Source organism: Torulaspora globosa, chromosome 5, assembly GCF_014133895.1.
Source record: "Torulaspora globosa chromosome 5, complete sequence".
Lineage (NCBI taxonomy): Eukaryota > Fungi > Ascomycota > Saccharomycetes > Saccharomycetales > Saccharomycetaceae > Torulaspora > Torulaspora globosa.
Window position 1 is genome coordinate 245,695 of NC_050731.1, and position 13,758 is coordinate 259,452.

The window sequence follows — 13,758 nt, forward strand, 5'->3', positions numbered from 1 at the left end:
GGCTCAAATGTGGATGACAAAACTGATTTAATTGTTATTCAATACCGCTTGATAGGGGTCAATAAGTCTCTATTTTTTAATATCTGGCCGTTGTTAGGTTAACCGTAGTAAGTGAGGCAAGTTCCATCCTTTGAGATTGCTAGCCTTGAAGAAAGAACTCGAGCCCTCATCGATCGAGAGAAGAAGGCCAGGCAGCTGATTGTTGTCTGTGGCGACGTGATTATCACTGGCATCTGCCGTTTATCAATTTGATACTACTAGAGCTGGAGAGCTGCTTGGAGCCGGAAAGGTCATCCCCTTGCTTTGCTACGACTCGCTTGATTGGGACAACTTGTGGATACTGGTGTTGCCCCATCCACAGCTTAGAGCGGTAAGCTATTATTTATGCAAGTATGGTCAATAGCACCGGCGTACAAGACAGGAGATCGATTTACTCTGAGATATTTGGGATCGAGAGGAGGCCAAACACGCTTGATCCTCGCTTTCGGGAGGAGATCGAGGTGGGTCACGGTCATTACGAAGACGGGGAGTTGCCAGATAAAATTGAAGATATAACGAGTCTAGAAGATGTGTTTTCCGGAGAAATAAGCGACGATCTGGTTTTGCAGGAAAGCGAACCCGCGGAGGCCAAGGAAGGGTACATTCTGTCCCATAAGACACATATAAGAAAAGTCTCGGATACTCAAAGTCTCTTGAGTTGTGACGACACACCAAGGAGCAGCCCCAAGAGGGCGCAGGCGTCTGTGGTTTCTCCCACGACTACTGGTAAAACCACACTAGCTCGCAAACCCCCACCGATTCCACTGACAACTAATTTGGAAGACCCCAAACCACGGTCGCCGTCAACGGATTCGTTCCAGTCTACCATCTCGAATGCACCGCACGGGTCGAAGAGCGAAGCCGCGCCAAGACGGACTCCCTCATTACCACAGTTGTCTATCTCTTCCTTAAGAAAGCAGTCGAGCTTCTCAAATTCCGGCGATAACACTCCAACGCAATCCAAGAAATCTCCTTTGCAAGGTTTTGGGTTCTTTTCAAGGCATAATTCTCGCGAAACCAATGAATTGCTCGGACAAAATCATCCTCATCAACATAGTCAAACGCAGACTAATCACCACTATCATTCATCCCATCCTACTGATCAAGGTCAAAATCTGACTTCGAGATCGATGTCGTTGAACTCGTCAGCGTTGAAAAACCTCGCGTCATCTCTACAATCGAAGTCAGGCAGTGGCAGAAAAGCATTACAGAAGTACGACTCACCGCATAGTCCGTTTCAGGAAACTCATAGCCACAGTTTTCATGGGGGCAGCTCTGGTAATTACGCATCTAACAACAAGCATATCACTTCACCCATGGGACTGGGCATCAAGACTCGGAACTCGTCGACATCGCTTACCTCTAAGAGGTTTACATCCGCATCTGGGTCGACTGTCTTTTATGACAGGCGCAGCAGTGGCTCACTGCCTTCGTCAAAGCCTATACTAAGTGCATCTGTGAAAAAGCCTCAGGTCTATCCCGCATTACTTTCCAGAGTAGCGACGAAATTGAAAGGATCTATACAGGTTGGCGAGCACAAAAAAGATGGTTTAATTTATCGTGACGCTTTCACAGGACAGCAGGCTGTTGATGTCATCTGTAGTATAATAAGAACATCAGATAGAAATTTGGCGCTCCTGCTTGGCCGATCGCTCGATGCTCAGAAGCTGTTCCATGACGTTGTTTATGAACATAGGTTGCGCGATTCTCCTCATGAAGTGTACGAATTCACCGATAGCTCACGGATGATAGGAACTGGTACTACCGGGGTAGTCCCCCTGAATTCCCGCGATCCATTAATGCTATTACCGAGCTCATCGCAGGTTAACAACATGCCCTACTCAGCCTCGACTATCGTCACTTCTGGTTCTACTTCTTCGCTAAGCAGCGACCAGACTGGCACAAATACCAGTAAAATGCAACAAGACCCGGCATTAATACATAATGTGAATGGTGTGTTCACCCTTTTAGCGGAATGCTATTCGCCAACGTGTACACGCGATCATCTGTGCTACTCAATCTCATGTCCCAGAAGGCTTGAACAACAGGCTAGGTTGAATTTGAAGCCCAATGGCGGTTTGAAACGGAATATATCTATGGCATTGGACGATGATGAAGAGGAAAAGCCATCTTGGACGTCTTCGGTTCCTGAAGAAATTTGGAAGAACTTACCAAAGAAAGAGATTAAGAGGCAAGAGACGATTTATGAGGTATTCATTACAGAAAAGAATTTCGTGAGATCTTTGGAAATTACCAGGGATACTTTTATGAAAACTTTAGCAGAAACTAATATAATCCCCGCTGACATTAGGAAAAATTTCATTAAACATGTTTTTGCCCATATAAACGATATCTATTCTGTCAACCGGAGATTTCTAGAGGCCTTGTCAGACAGACAAAAGAGCTCACCTGTAGTAAAAGGTATTGGTGATATAATATTGAGGTTCATTCCCTTTTTTGAGCCGTTTGTTTCCTACGTGGCATCGAGACCCTATGCCAAATATTTGATCGAAACTCAAAGATCAGTTAATCCATATTTTGCAAGATTTGATGATGATATGATGAGCTCGTCATTGAGGCATGGAATAGACTCATTTTTGTCCCAAGGTGTTTCACGGCCGGGCCGTTACATGCTGTTGGTGAAAGAGATCATGAAATCCTCCGATCCAGAAAAGGATAAAAGAGATTACGAGAACCTGAGCCGAGCGATGGATGCGCTTCGTGGCTTCATGAAAAGGATTGATGGAGCTAGTGGCGCGGCTCAGGATAGACATGACGTCAAGCTTTTGAAGCAGAAGATTTTGTTCAAAAATGAATACGTGAATTTGGGACTCAATGACGAAAAGCGTAAGATTAAGCACGAAGGTGTTCTCTCGAGAAAAGAATTAACGAAATCGGATGGAACGGTTGTTGGTGATATCCAGTTTTACGTCCTGGATAACATGTTGCTTTTCCTTAAAGCCAAGTCGGTGAATAAGTGGCATCAACATAAAGTCTTTCAGAGACCTATACCGTTACCTCTTCTTTTTGTTTGTCCGTCGGAGGATATGCCGCCAATAAAGAGATTCATTGGTGATAAGCCTGACTGCTACGGGAGAGTGTTGCAGCCAGAATACACGCAACACAACCCAAAGAATGCTCTCACATTTTTGTATTATGGCGCTAAACAGAAATATCAAGTGACCCTGTACGCTGCGCAATATGCTGGCTTGCAAACGCTACTTGAAAAGATCAAACAGGAACAGGCCCGCATCGTGGCAGAAACAGAAATGATCAACGTCATCAAGATCAGTGACAAGTTTTTCGACTACTCCAACAAAATCAATAGTGTTGCGTCCTGCGATGGAGGCCGTAAGTTATTGATCGCGACCAATTCCGGACTCTACATGAGCAATATCAAGAGGCAACAGAGCAAGGACACAGGTAAACGATCCACTTACTTTTCCACACCCGTGCAGCTAGTGCAAAGGAGTAACATAAGCCAGGTGGCAGTCTTGGAAGAGTTCCAATCTATTCTACTCCTGGTGGACAAGAGGTTGTTGAAGTGTCCGCTATCGCTACTTCAAGCGGAAGACAATGGTAACGGTTTCTTCAAGAAGCACCACAAAGAGCTCGCCACTCATGTCAGTTTCTTTGCAGAAGGAGATTGCAACGGAAAAAGACTGATCGTGACCGCCCACAGCTCCTCGCATTCGATAAAGTATTTTGAGCACGAACATCCGCTTCTTTCCGAAAACAGCAACAGTAGCAGCAAGAGCTACAAACGCAAGGTGACCGAGGTCGTCTTTGACTCGGAGCCGGTCTCTATATCGTTTCTCAAAGCGAACCTGTGCATCGGTTGTAAAAAAGGGTTCCAGATTGTCAGTGTGTCGCAGAACGCCCACGAGTCGCTCCTGGACCCGGCAGACACTTCGCTGGAGTTCGCCCTGCGAGATACTCTGAAACCCCTCGCCATATACAGGGTCGGCGACATGTTCCTGCTGTGCTACACCGAGTTTGCATTTTTCGTCAACACCCAGGGCTGGAGGAAGAAGGATTCGCACATAATCCACTGGGAGGGAGAACCTCACAAGTTTGCCATCTGGTACCCCTACATTCTGGCATTCGACGCCAACTTCATCGAGATTAGAAAGATCGACACAGGCGAGCTGGTCACCTGTGTGCTCGCCGAGAAGATAAGATTACTACAGACCAGCTCCCAGGAGATCCTGTACGTTTACGAGGACTCCCGTGGCTACGACACGGTTGCCTCGCTGGACTTCTGGGGCTGACGACTCGATAACATATGTAAAGATCGCTTAATCCATAACTCTGGCAATACAGACCATTCATCTCATCGCTACTATGAACGCGTACCATTCCACGAAGCGAAATTTTTTTTGGTGATTCTTGGCGTCGCGAATCGTCGAGGAATATAAAGCTCGGCAGGTTTCGACCTATATAGGCGCACTGCCAGACAACCGGTAACGCAATTGACATCAGCATCTTGGTGGCAATTGGTCTGTTTACTTGATTCGTGAGTCGACTAGTGCTTATTCAGGTGCTCTAGCTGTCTCTTACCGATAAATCCTGACGGATACTACGTTACGTTCGCTTTGGCTTGCTAGCTCTTGAGATCTTCCACCTGACTGAAAATGGATCCCGCCGTTGAACAGGTTGCCGACGAATTGATCGTCGAAAGCGCGATCTCTCCGTTGCTAGATTTGATCGAACGCATTCCGTGGATTAAGTGCCACATGCCGTCGATCGAGCATCCGTTTGGCCTGGAATTGTGGCCGATCTTCTCGAAGGCGTTCGACAAGGTGGTCGGATATCCAGCCGAGGACTTCGACTTCGTCCACAACAAGACGTTCCTGGCCAATGGCTACCAGGCTGTCGGGATCATCCTGGTGTACTACTTTGTGATCTCTTCTGGCCAGGCGATCCTGCGTGGCGTGAACGCGGCTCCGATGAGGCTGAACTTTCTGTTCCAGCTGCACAACCTGCTGCTCACCACCGTTTCGCTGGTTCTGCTGCTGCTGCTGGTCGAGCAGTTGGTGCCCATGATCGCGCGCCACGGCCTGTTCTGGGCGATCTGCTCCAAGGAAGCGTTTGCCCCCAAGCTGGTCACCCTCTACTACCTGAACTACCTGACCAAGTACCTGGAGCTGTTCGACACCGTGTTCCTGATCCTCAAGCGCAAGAAGCTGCTGTTCCTGCACACCTACCACCACGGCGCGACCGCGCTGCTCTGCTACACCCAGCTCACCGGCAGGACCTCCGTCGAATGGGTCCCCATCGCGCTGAACCTCGGCGTCCACGTCGTCATGTACTGGTACTACTTCCTGAGCTCGCGCGGCATCCGCGTCTGGTGGAAGGAGTGGGTCACCAGGTTCCAGATCATCCAGTTCCTCATCGACCTCGTCTTCGTCTACTTCGCCACCTACACCTTCTACGCCCACAAGTACTTCGACAGCATCCTGCCCAACAAGGGCACCTGCTACGGCACCCAGGACGCCGCCGCCTACGGCTACTTGATCCTCACTTCCTACCTGTTCCTCTTCATCTCTTTCTACATCCAGTCCTACAGAAAAGGCTCCAAGAAGACAGAGACCTCCCCCGCCAGCGCTGCCGTCGCGGGAGCCACCACTACGGGCTCCACGACCAACGCTACCAGGGCCAGCTCCCGGAAGGCATAGCCGATGTGTAACACACCACCTAACTATCTATTCGCCGAAATATCTACTTTTTCGCACACCACCAGGGTCCACCGCCCTCTCCCACGGCTGCCACGCCAGTCTCGTATATCGCCCACCCGACAAATCATACGCCTCGCAATTCGATTCGCGTCCGTCTGGCCATACAACAATTGGCTGCATTCCCGTTGGCCGCGTTCAGCCGCAATTGGGCAGAAATTCACTCGGGTCTTGCTGCCCATCGACATGTGGCGCATCACAGCGACGTGCCGCGTCTTGTAGAGGTAATTAGCTCGGCACAAGCGGCTGTCGCTAGCGGAACCCCGGCTGGTGGTGGATCCCGCATCTTGTAGCAGCCGGTTCCTGAACCTTGCGAGGTGCAAGCCTCGTATACATAGCAGACGTGTATATAAGTACGGATCGCCGCAAGCAGCGGGTGTGAGGCGTACAGGCGCATGCGCAGGAGCGGTAGCGGAGCAGGATGCTAGCGATGGCGACGAGCGCACCTACGAGTATAAGTTCGAGCGAGGAGCGCAAGGCGAAGACGCCGGTGAGCCCGGGCGCGGTGACGGCGACGGCGAACTCGAGCAAGCCGGCAGGGTCGCTGGCTCAGTTCCACCAGCCGTTTGTCTCTTCGCCGACGCCGTTTTCTTCGAGCTCGCAGGTCACCTTACCACCGATATCGTCGTTCGACAACCTTATAAGAGCAGCGGAGAAACAGTACTCGAACAGCAGCAAGGTTGCGAGTCCAGGATTGGTGAGTCCCGGAATTCTGAGCTACCAGCTCTCCGCGACAGACACAGCGTGTAACACAACAGTGCCCCGATCGGTGATGCAGAGACCGTCGTCGGTGGTGTCGAAGTCGTCGTCAGGGTCTCCGTCGTTCTCGTCGGGGGAGCAGCCGTACGGCAGCAAGGTGCACAAGCCTCGCAAGAAGAAGCAGTGTCCGATCTGCCACAACTTCTACGCCAACCTGTCCACGCACAAGTCGACGCATCTCACGCCGGAGGACCGGCCGCACAAGTGTCCGGTGTGCCAGCGTGGGTTCGCCAGGAACAACGACCTGATAAGGCACAAGAAGCGGCACTGGAGGGACGAGATAGTAGAGAACAGCCCTGTGGAGCACTCGGACGCAGACGAGCACGTCGCAGGCCACACGCATCTCGACGAGCACGACCAGCTGCGGTCGCTCCACCAGATCAAGGGCACTTTCAAGTGTCCGTTCAATTCGGCGCTGATCCAGCTCGATATGGAGATCTACCCGTACAAGTCGAAGCCGTTGAACTTCGAGACTTCCAACTGCCACCAGACGGGCGTGTTCTCCCGCTGCGACACCTTCAAGAACCATCTCAAGGCTCTCCATTTCGAGTACCCACCGGGCACGAAGAAAAGAGACCGAACCGTGGTTCCCGGGAGGTGCAAGCACTGCGGGCTCAAGTTCCCCAACGTCGACATCTGGCTCAACGAACATGTGGGCAAGACCTGCGGGTACACATACCACTGAACAGGCAAGGACTTTAGCACAAAATACATCGATATGATTAGAAGACGCTCAGCGTCGGTTTATGTTCACATTCGAATCCAGATCGAGAGTCACATCTCATTATGATACATAGATTACATTGTATAAATAAACGAATATTCAGCTATCTGGCGACTAGTTGTGCTTCTTTGAACCGTCAGCGGCGGCCCCAACGCCGAACTTGTTGACGTTTCTGAACATCAGCACGCCGCTGTCCCCTTCCACGTACTGGCAGCCCTTGGCGCACTTCCACAGCGACTTCCACATGTTCTCATCGCTGGACTTGTAGTGCTCGCCCATCACCTTCTTGATGGCGTCGGACGCTTCACGGGCGTTGTAGAAGGGAATCCTCGAGCAGAAATGGTGGATGACGTGCGTTTCAATGATATCGTGGAAGATGTATGGACCAACAAAGCCAAATTGTCTGTCAACCGTCGAGGCGGCGCCTTTGGCGAAGGTCCACTCGTCGGCATCGTAATGGGCCACGGTGGGGTCTGTGTGTTGCAAGTAAGTGATGAAGACCAACCAGTGGTTTGTCCAGATGTAAGGCACAAACCAGTTGATGAACAGGGACCAGCCTCCGAACCTGTCAAACCACAATTTCAGCACCAGAAGCTGTGTGACGATTCCGACGTCACTCAGGAAAATGTAGAGGGAGTCCTTCTTCTCGTACAAGGGAGAGAATGGGTAGAAGTGGTTCTGTTTCCAAGCTGCGACTCCCTCGTATTTTTGACCGGTGACATTCGTGCTAATGTAAGTGATCCATCCGCCCAGTTGCTGCAGCAAAAGTTCACCCAAGGTTCTCAAAGGCGAGTCGCCCGTGTGGTTGTAAAGCATGTCACCAACGAATCCGCGCCTTTCCTTGAACTCCTCGGCAGTTGGCGGCACAAATACCATGTCCCTCGTCATATGGTTGGTGGCCTTGTGGTGCTTGGAATGCGAGTATTTCCACGAAAAGTAGGGCACCAACAGATAAGAGTGGATCGTCCAACCGACAAAGTCGTTGACAGCTCCGTAATCAGAGAACGCCTGGTGGCCACATTCGTGAGCTAGAACCCACAACCCGGTCGAGAACAAGCCCTGCACGTACGTGTATGAGAGCCAGAAAACAAACTTGGCCAATTGCACAGAAGCCGAAGAACTCGACTCCTGGAATAACCACGGATAAGCCAGCTTATGTGTGAAAAGACCGATGCTCACCATACACACAATATCTCTCACCACGTAGTACAAACTTTTGGCCAGGTTTCTTTCGTAACATCTCTCGGGAATTACATCCAAGATGTCCTTGATCGTAAAGTCTGGCACCTTGAAGACATTCCCATTGGTGTCGACGGCATATTTTTCAGACGATGTAGCGGTCGCAGAGCCACCGCCAGATTGAATAGTCGACATTGCTCAATTGACCCACGGGAAAAAGATACTGGGCTTGAATTCAGCTTACCAAATTTTCCAAGATGACTACCCATTTGTCTTTATACCTGCTACCATATTTCGCGGTCTTCTATATAATACACTGTCGATGTCCAATACCAATTTACTGACATCGCGGGATCCATATCGGGCCAAAAGAAAGAATTTTTCAAAAGAAGAAAAAAAAATTGGAAAATTGCCCCTCATGCTCGAGCTTTTCTTTTTTGAGACGTGCGCGCCAGGTTACCCGACCAGGACGGGAAGCTGGCGGCGCCAGTTTTGGAAACTGTGACACTTTGGTGTTTCTCCAGGTTAAAGAGAAACTGCACTGGTAGAAACTCGCCTGTCTTGAGATGGTACTGTGTATTCGACTTTTATGTATATATGCGTCTCTGGGGGCGGGAATATGCTGCCGGATCTGACGAGATTTGTAGCACTAGATGATCTTCTGGGGCGTGCTGTTATGGCTTGCCTTCTGGGCGGATATCGGCTTGGGCGACGTTGAGATACTGTTTCCCAGCGACAACAGCGGGAAATACGACCTGAGCAGGGGCTCGGCCGCACTGCGTGTCGAGTGGACGGTCACCGACGAAGTGCCAGATGAGAACGAAATTAAATCGTACACCTTCACGCTGGTGGCAGGCAGTAACGCTGACCTCGTTTCAATGTATGTTTTCGACACGATGGAGCCCTCTGATCTCGAGGACAATAAAGTGGAGTTGCAGTTGGCGAACACGGTGGGAACTGACGGTGTGTATATGCTGCAAGTGTTGGCGGCGTGCGAGTCCGGGTACACGATTCATTATACCCACAGGTTTGAGCTGACGGGCATGGTGGGAGGCAAACTAGCTCCGAGCACCAGTGATGAAGTTCCGCCAGAACCCGAAAGGAGGGTTTCTGAGGACCCCTTGGCCGGCGGGATCGATTCTCGCAGCTTCACGGTCCCGTATCACTTACAGACGGGAAGAGCCAAGTTTGCTCCAATGCAATTGCAACCGCCCACCAAACTCACTAGGAGCCAGTGGACCATGATACACGAGACGTCCGCATTGACGTACTACAGCTCTTACAGGCGGTTCCGTAAACAGCTCACAACCATGACACCAGGGCAGTCTTACGTGTTGCCAAGCGGGTTCAATTACGCCTCGCCAGCACCGATGCCCGCTGCTAACGGCGGATGGCACTGCGCGACAAGACGGCTGTCGCAGACGCCCAGAAAGACTAACACTTAGGAAAGGAGATAGGTTACATAATTGGTTTATCAGTACTTAGCAAAGTGAGCTCATGGGTGCTCTTCCGCCTGGGCGGGGACAGACTCCTTACCGGCTTCCTCCCTCAATTCTTCCTTCGATTCCGACTCGGATTTGTTGTCGTCGCTCTTGGTCGAGCGGCGTGATTTTGGCATATTCTTCCTGTGACCGGTAAAAGATCTGGATCTCTGACCGGATCCGCTGAAATTCTTGGATCTGGTAGCCTCCCTTTGCAAATCATACTGCTTCTTGGTAAACACTTCCAGCTTCTTCCCCTCGTACGATAGCGTCTCAGCGTCCTCGCCAGAGTAGACCTTGAGAAACTCCTCGCATTTGGGCAACGTCTTGAACTCCACGATGACGGTTCCGTTGAACTTCTTCTTATGATCTCTTCTCAGACGAACCTGGTTAACCTCCGAAAGCTTATTGAAAAACTCCTCCAGGCTTTCCTGCAGAGCAGTCATGTCATCTACGTTTTCGTGAGGGAAGTTGATGACAGCCAACGTCCGCTTGTTCTGCTCCAATCTCGCATTCTTGGCGCCTTCGAAGTCCAAAGGTTCGATTCTCTTGACGTTTTCGCCGTCGTCGCTCACTTCCAACACCTTAGACTCGCGCAGGCACTCGACCACCTTATCCACAGGTCTGAATTTCTTCATCCTGTTGAAACTGGCAATCGTGGTGATGGGCACCCATCCGTCGTTCTTCGCCACGGTCATACGTAGAAATTTATCATATGGCAAATTGAACTCGGAAAAGTAAAATTCCACCTGTTTCAAGCATTGCTGCTTTACTTGAGCCGTGAACTCAACGGGAGCATACGAGCCACGTCTCGATTGCGACTCGCTGTTTGGCTCAGCACTAGAAGACATCTTACTTGCGCTTCTCGTGCAATTGTGCTCTCATCAGGCGTGCCAGTAGTGCCAAACTAGACGTTTTTTCGTTTTTTTTGCGATGCCCTTGGCTTGACGAAGTGTCAACATCGATCCGTTAGACATGATCCGCTTCAAGAGCACAACCTGGCCGTCGAGTCTGTATCTCTGATGATGATGGCGTCCATCTCGTTGGTGAAAGCTGGCGGGACTCTTGTCAGCGAGCCCGCTCTGTGCGGCGAAGCCAGCGCGTTTTCCACGCCGTTGTAGTACTCGAGGCCGTAGCTCACGGTGAGTATCCAGCACCCGAACGTCTTTCGCAACATCTTGAGAGTCCTTACCAGCAAATTGTACGAATTGGCGTCGTGTGAGAGGTACGAGATGTTGTCGATCACGATGCCGGCCAATTGTTTCGATTCGGAGTCCTTTCTCCGGCATCTCATCAGTGCTTCCTTGGGCGACTCGTTGAGCTGCAACAGGTAATTCACGAGACCGTCCATGTTCAGGATCGACGTGGAGTTCATGACGTAGAAGCCAAGATCATCGTGGTTGCGAAGCATCGTCTCCCACTCGGAGACGATGTCGATGACCAGAAAGCTCGACTCACTGGCGTCCGCACAGCAGTGTAAAAACAGCTCTTTCTTGAAGACAGAACCCTTGAACGAGTGTTCTATCAGATGCAGAAACCGGAGCTTCCCAGGGTCCCGACCCGCTCGTGCCACTGCGCTTGGCAGCTCTACAAACTGCGGCTCCGGCCGGTAGAACTACAGCGATTCGTTAGTAAGCCTGAGCAGCGCAATCTCCCATACTGGCCTCGTCTGCACATACCTGTGAGAGTGGATATATCCGGCAATGGGTCAAGACATCCATGGTTTGGCCGTCAAATCTGTTGCTGCTCGTGGCTCGAGCATCGCACCATTTTTTGTTGGTTATGCCCGAAAATGTTGAACTTGGTATATAAGAGAGCACTCTTAGATCTCGTCAGGCGTCTTGGCAGTATTCTGTTTGAACCAGATCTAGCAGAAGAGATGTGTCTCCTCAAGAGTTTGATTTACTATACGCGTACCTTCCTGGCAGCAGCGATTATCTGCGGTGGTAGTGTGTTTGGGGTTGTCGCTGGGCTGGTATGCACGGTGATTGGCAAGCAGTATTTGGCACAATGGGCGACGGCTCGTTGTTTCTACTATTCGATGGCTCTGTTCTTTGGGATCGATGTGAGAGTCGAGAACGAACACTACCTGAAGGATCTGCCCTGTGTGATAATCTCGAACCATCAGAATGCGTTGGATATCTTCATGCTGGGGAGAATGTTCCCCAGAGGATGCACTGTGACGGCCAAGAAATCTCTCAAATACGTGCCCTTCCTGGGATGGTTTATGGCGCTGAGCGGGACTCTCTTCCTGGAGAGAAGCAACAGGGCCAAGAGCGTCGAGACCCTGAACCGCGGGCTGAAGAATATCAAGGAGAAGAAGAGAGCGCTGTGGATTTTCCCCGAGGGCACCAGATCGTACACTACCAAGTTGGAGATGCTGCCCTTCAAGAAGGGAGCGTTCCACTTGGCACAGCAGGGCGGGCTGCCCATCGTGCCCATTGTTGTGTCGAACACAAGCACTCTGATGAATCCGAAGTTGAAGATCTACAACAGAGGGTACATTGTTGCGAAGGTGCTGAAGCCTATCCCCACGGCGGATTTGAAAAAGGAGGACGTCGGCAAGTTTAGCGAAAAGGTGAGAGAGATGATGGTCGCAGAGCTGCAGGACGTCGGCTATTCGCCCGCTATCAACGACACGGATCTGCCAGCCGAGGCCATCGAGTACGAAAAGAACCGCCAGCAGATCGAGCACGACGATGTGAGCGAAGCGCTCTCCAGCGAAAACAGCACCGAGAGGTCGACCGAATCCATTAAAGAGTTCTAAATAATAACTGTTAATAGCCAAGAAACAAGAACATACCTACAACTCCGGTTTCCCAATGTATGCCAAGTACTGGTTGACCTCGTCCGGCGAGCCCAGCCAGATCGAGGTCTTGTCGTGTATGTGTTCTGGCGTCAGATCCAGGATCCGCTCGCCGCGGTCGTTGACCGCTAGGCCACCGGCCTGCTCCATGAGGTAAGCCATGGGGAACGCTTCGTACAGCAGCCTTAGCTTGCCGTTCCTGGCCTTGCGATCGGCGGGATACGCAAACAACCCGCCATACAGGAAAGTTCTGTGCACGTCGGCCACCATCGACCCGACGTAACGCGCAGAATAGGGCTTCCTGTTATCGCTGGGCCTTTTCAGCTTCTCGATGAAGCCTCGAATCGTCTCGTCCCAGTAAAACGAATTCCCCTCGTTTATCGAGTAGATCGACCGCTGTGGTGGGATCCGCAAGTCCGGATACACCAGGATAAACTCCCCCAGGTTGGTGTCCAGAGTGAACCCGTCGACGCCCTGGCCGGTGGTCAGCAGCAAGTGCGTCGAAGCGCCGTACATCGCATAGCACGCTCCGACCATCTCGCGTCCATTCCTCAGCACGTCCTTGATCGTCCCGCTGGAGTCCGGCAGCAGCTTGAACAGCGAAACAATCGTCCCAACAGACACTCCCGCGTCCAAGTTCGAAGATCCGTCGATCGGGTCGCAACACACCGCATAAGTCCCGTTCGCGGTCGGAAACAGAATCAGATCCTCCTGCTCTTCGGAAACCAAAACTTTCACAATCCCGCTGCCCTTCATCGCGTTGATGAAGATCTCATCACCCAACACATCCAATTTTTTCTGCTCGTCGCCGGTCGCGTTGGAAGCGCCTGCGAGTCCAATAAGATGTACCAACTCTGCTCTTCTAATCGTCTGAGAGATAAACTTGAATGCAAATTGCAGTGCGTTTAACAAGAGCGTGAATTCACCAGTAGCATGCTTGGCGCATTTTTGCGATTCCAACAAGAACCGAGGCAAAGTAATGATGTCGGTATCGAAAGATTCCTTCAAAGGTTGTGCTGCAGTAGGCATTATCTC

At 51.1% G+C, this 13,758-nt stretch overlaps 9 protein-coding genes across 9 annotated transcripts; 5 read left to right on the forward strand and 4 right to left on the reverse strand.

Moving 5' to 3' along the window:
* Nucleotides 1-392: 392 nt before the first annotated feature.
* ROM2 (Rho family guanine nucleotide exchange factor ROM2) lies at nucleotides 393-4,310 on the forward strand (the record flags this gene model as incomplete). Its single annotated transcript, XM_037284005.1, has 1 exon — nucleotides 393-4,310. The coding sequence occupies one exon, from the start codon at nucleotides 393-395 to the stop codon at nucleotides 4,308-4,310; it is 3,918 nt and encodes a 1,305-aa protein (XP_037139901.1).
* A 363-nt stretch (nucleotides 4,311-4,673) lies between these two features.
* ELO3 (fatty acid elongase ELO3) lies at nucleotides 4,674-5,717 on the forward strand (the record flags this gene model as incomplete). The annotated part of the gene is made up of 1 exon (XM_037284006.1): nucleotides 4,674-5,717. One exon carries the CDS (start codon nucleotides 4,674-4,676, stop codon nucleotides 5,715-5,717), a length of 1,044 nt encoding a protein of 347 aa, XP_037139902.1.
* Nucleotides 5,718-6,195: 478 nt separating this feature from the next.
* Nucleotides 6,196-7,218, forward strand: HG536_0E01400 (C2H2-type zinc finger protein; the record flags this gene model as incomplete). Its single annotated transcript, XM_037284007.1, has 1 exon — nucleotides 6,196-7,218. One exon carries the CDS (start codon nucleotides 6,196-6,198, stop codon nucleotides 7,216-7,218), a length of 1,023 nt encoding a protein of 340 aa, XP_037139903.1.
* Nucleotides 7,219-7,371: 153 nt separating this feature from the next.
* HG536_0E01410 (uncharacterized protein) lies at nucleotides 7,372-8,631 on the reverse strand (the record flags this gene model as incomplete). The annotated part of the gene is made up of 1 exon (XM_037284008.1): nucleotides 7,372-8,631. One exon carries the CDS (start codon nucleotides 8,629-8,631, stop codon nucleotides 7,372-7,374), a length of 1,260 nt encoding a protein of 419 aa, XP_037139904.1.
* A 458-nt stretch (nucleotides 8,632-9,089) lies between these two features.
* Nucleotides 9,090-9,881, forward strand: KNH1 (Knh1p; the record flags this gene model as incomplete). Its single annotated transcript, XM_037284009.1, has 1 exon — nucleotides 9,090-9,881. One exon carries the CDS (start codon nucleotides 9,090-9,092, stop codon nucleotides 9,879-9,881), a length of 792 nt encoding a protein of 263 aa, XP_037139905.1.
* A 50-nt stretch (nucleotides 9,882-9,931) lies between these two features.
* On the reverse strand, nucleotides 9,932-10,768 carry LHP1 (tRNA maturation protein LHP1; the record flags this gene model as incomplete). Its single annotated transcript, XM_037284010.1, has 1 exon — nucleotides 9,932-10,768. The coding sequence occupies one exon, from the start codon at nucleotides 10,766-10,768 to the stop codon at nucleotides 9,932-9,934; it is 837 nt and encodes a 278-aa protein (XP_037139906.1).
* Nucleotides 10,769-10,902: 134 nt separating this feature from the next.
* Nucleotides 10,903-11,328, reverse strand: PSY3 (Psy3p; the record flags this gene model as incomplete). The annotated part of the gene is made up of 1 exon (XM_037284011.1): nucleotides 10,903-11,328. One exon carries the CDS (start codon nucleotides 11,326-11,328, stop codon nucleotides 10,903-10,905), a length of 426 nt encoding a protein of 141 aa, XP_037139907.1.
* Nucleotides 11,329-11,445: 117 nt separating this feature from the next.
* Nucleotides 11,446-12,684, forward strand: SLC1 (1-acylglycerol-3-phosphate O-acyltransferase SLC1; the record flags this gene model as incomplete). Its single annotated transcript, XM_037284012.1, has 1 exon — nucleotides 11,446-12,684. One exon carries the CDS (start codon nucleotides 11,446-11,448, stop codon nucleotides 12,682-12,684), a length of 1,239 nt encoding a protein of 412 aa, XP_037139908.1.
* Nucleotides 12,685-12,720: 36 nt separating this feature from the next.
* FBP1 (fructose 1,6-bisphosphate 1-phosphatase) lies at nucleotides 12,721-13,752 on the reverse strand (the record flags this gene model as incomplete). The annotated part of the gene is made up of 1 exon (XM_037284013.1): nucleotides 12,721-13,752. The coding sequence occupies one exon, from the start codon at nucleotides 13,750-13,752 to the stop codon at nucleotides 12,721-12,723; it is 1,032 nt and encodes a 343-aa protein (XP_037139909.1).
* Between the last annotated feature and the right edge of the window lie 6 nt (nucleotides 13,753-13,758).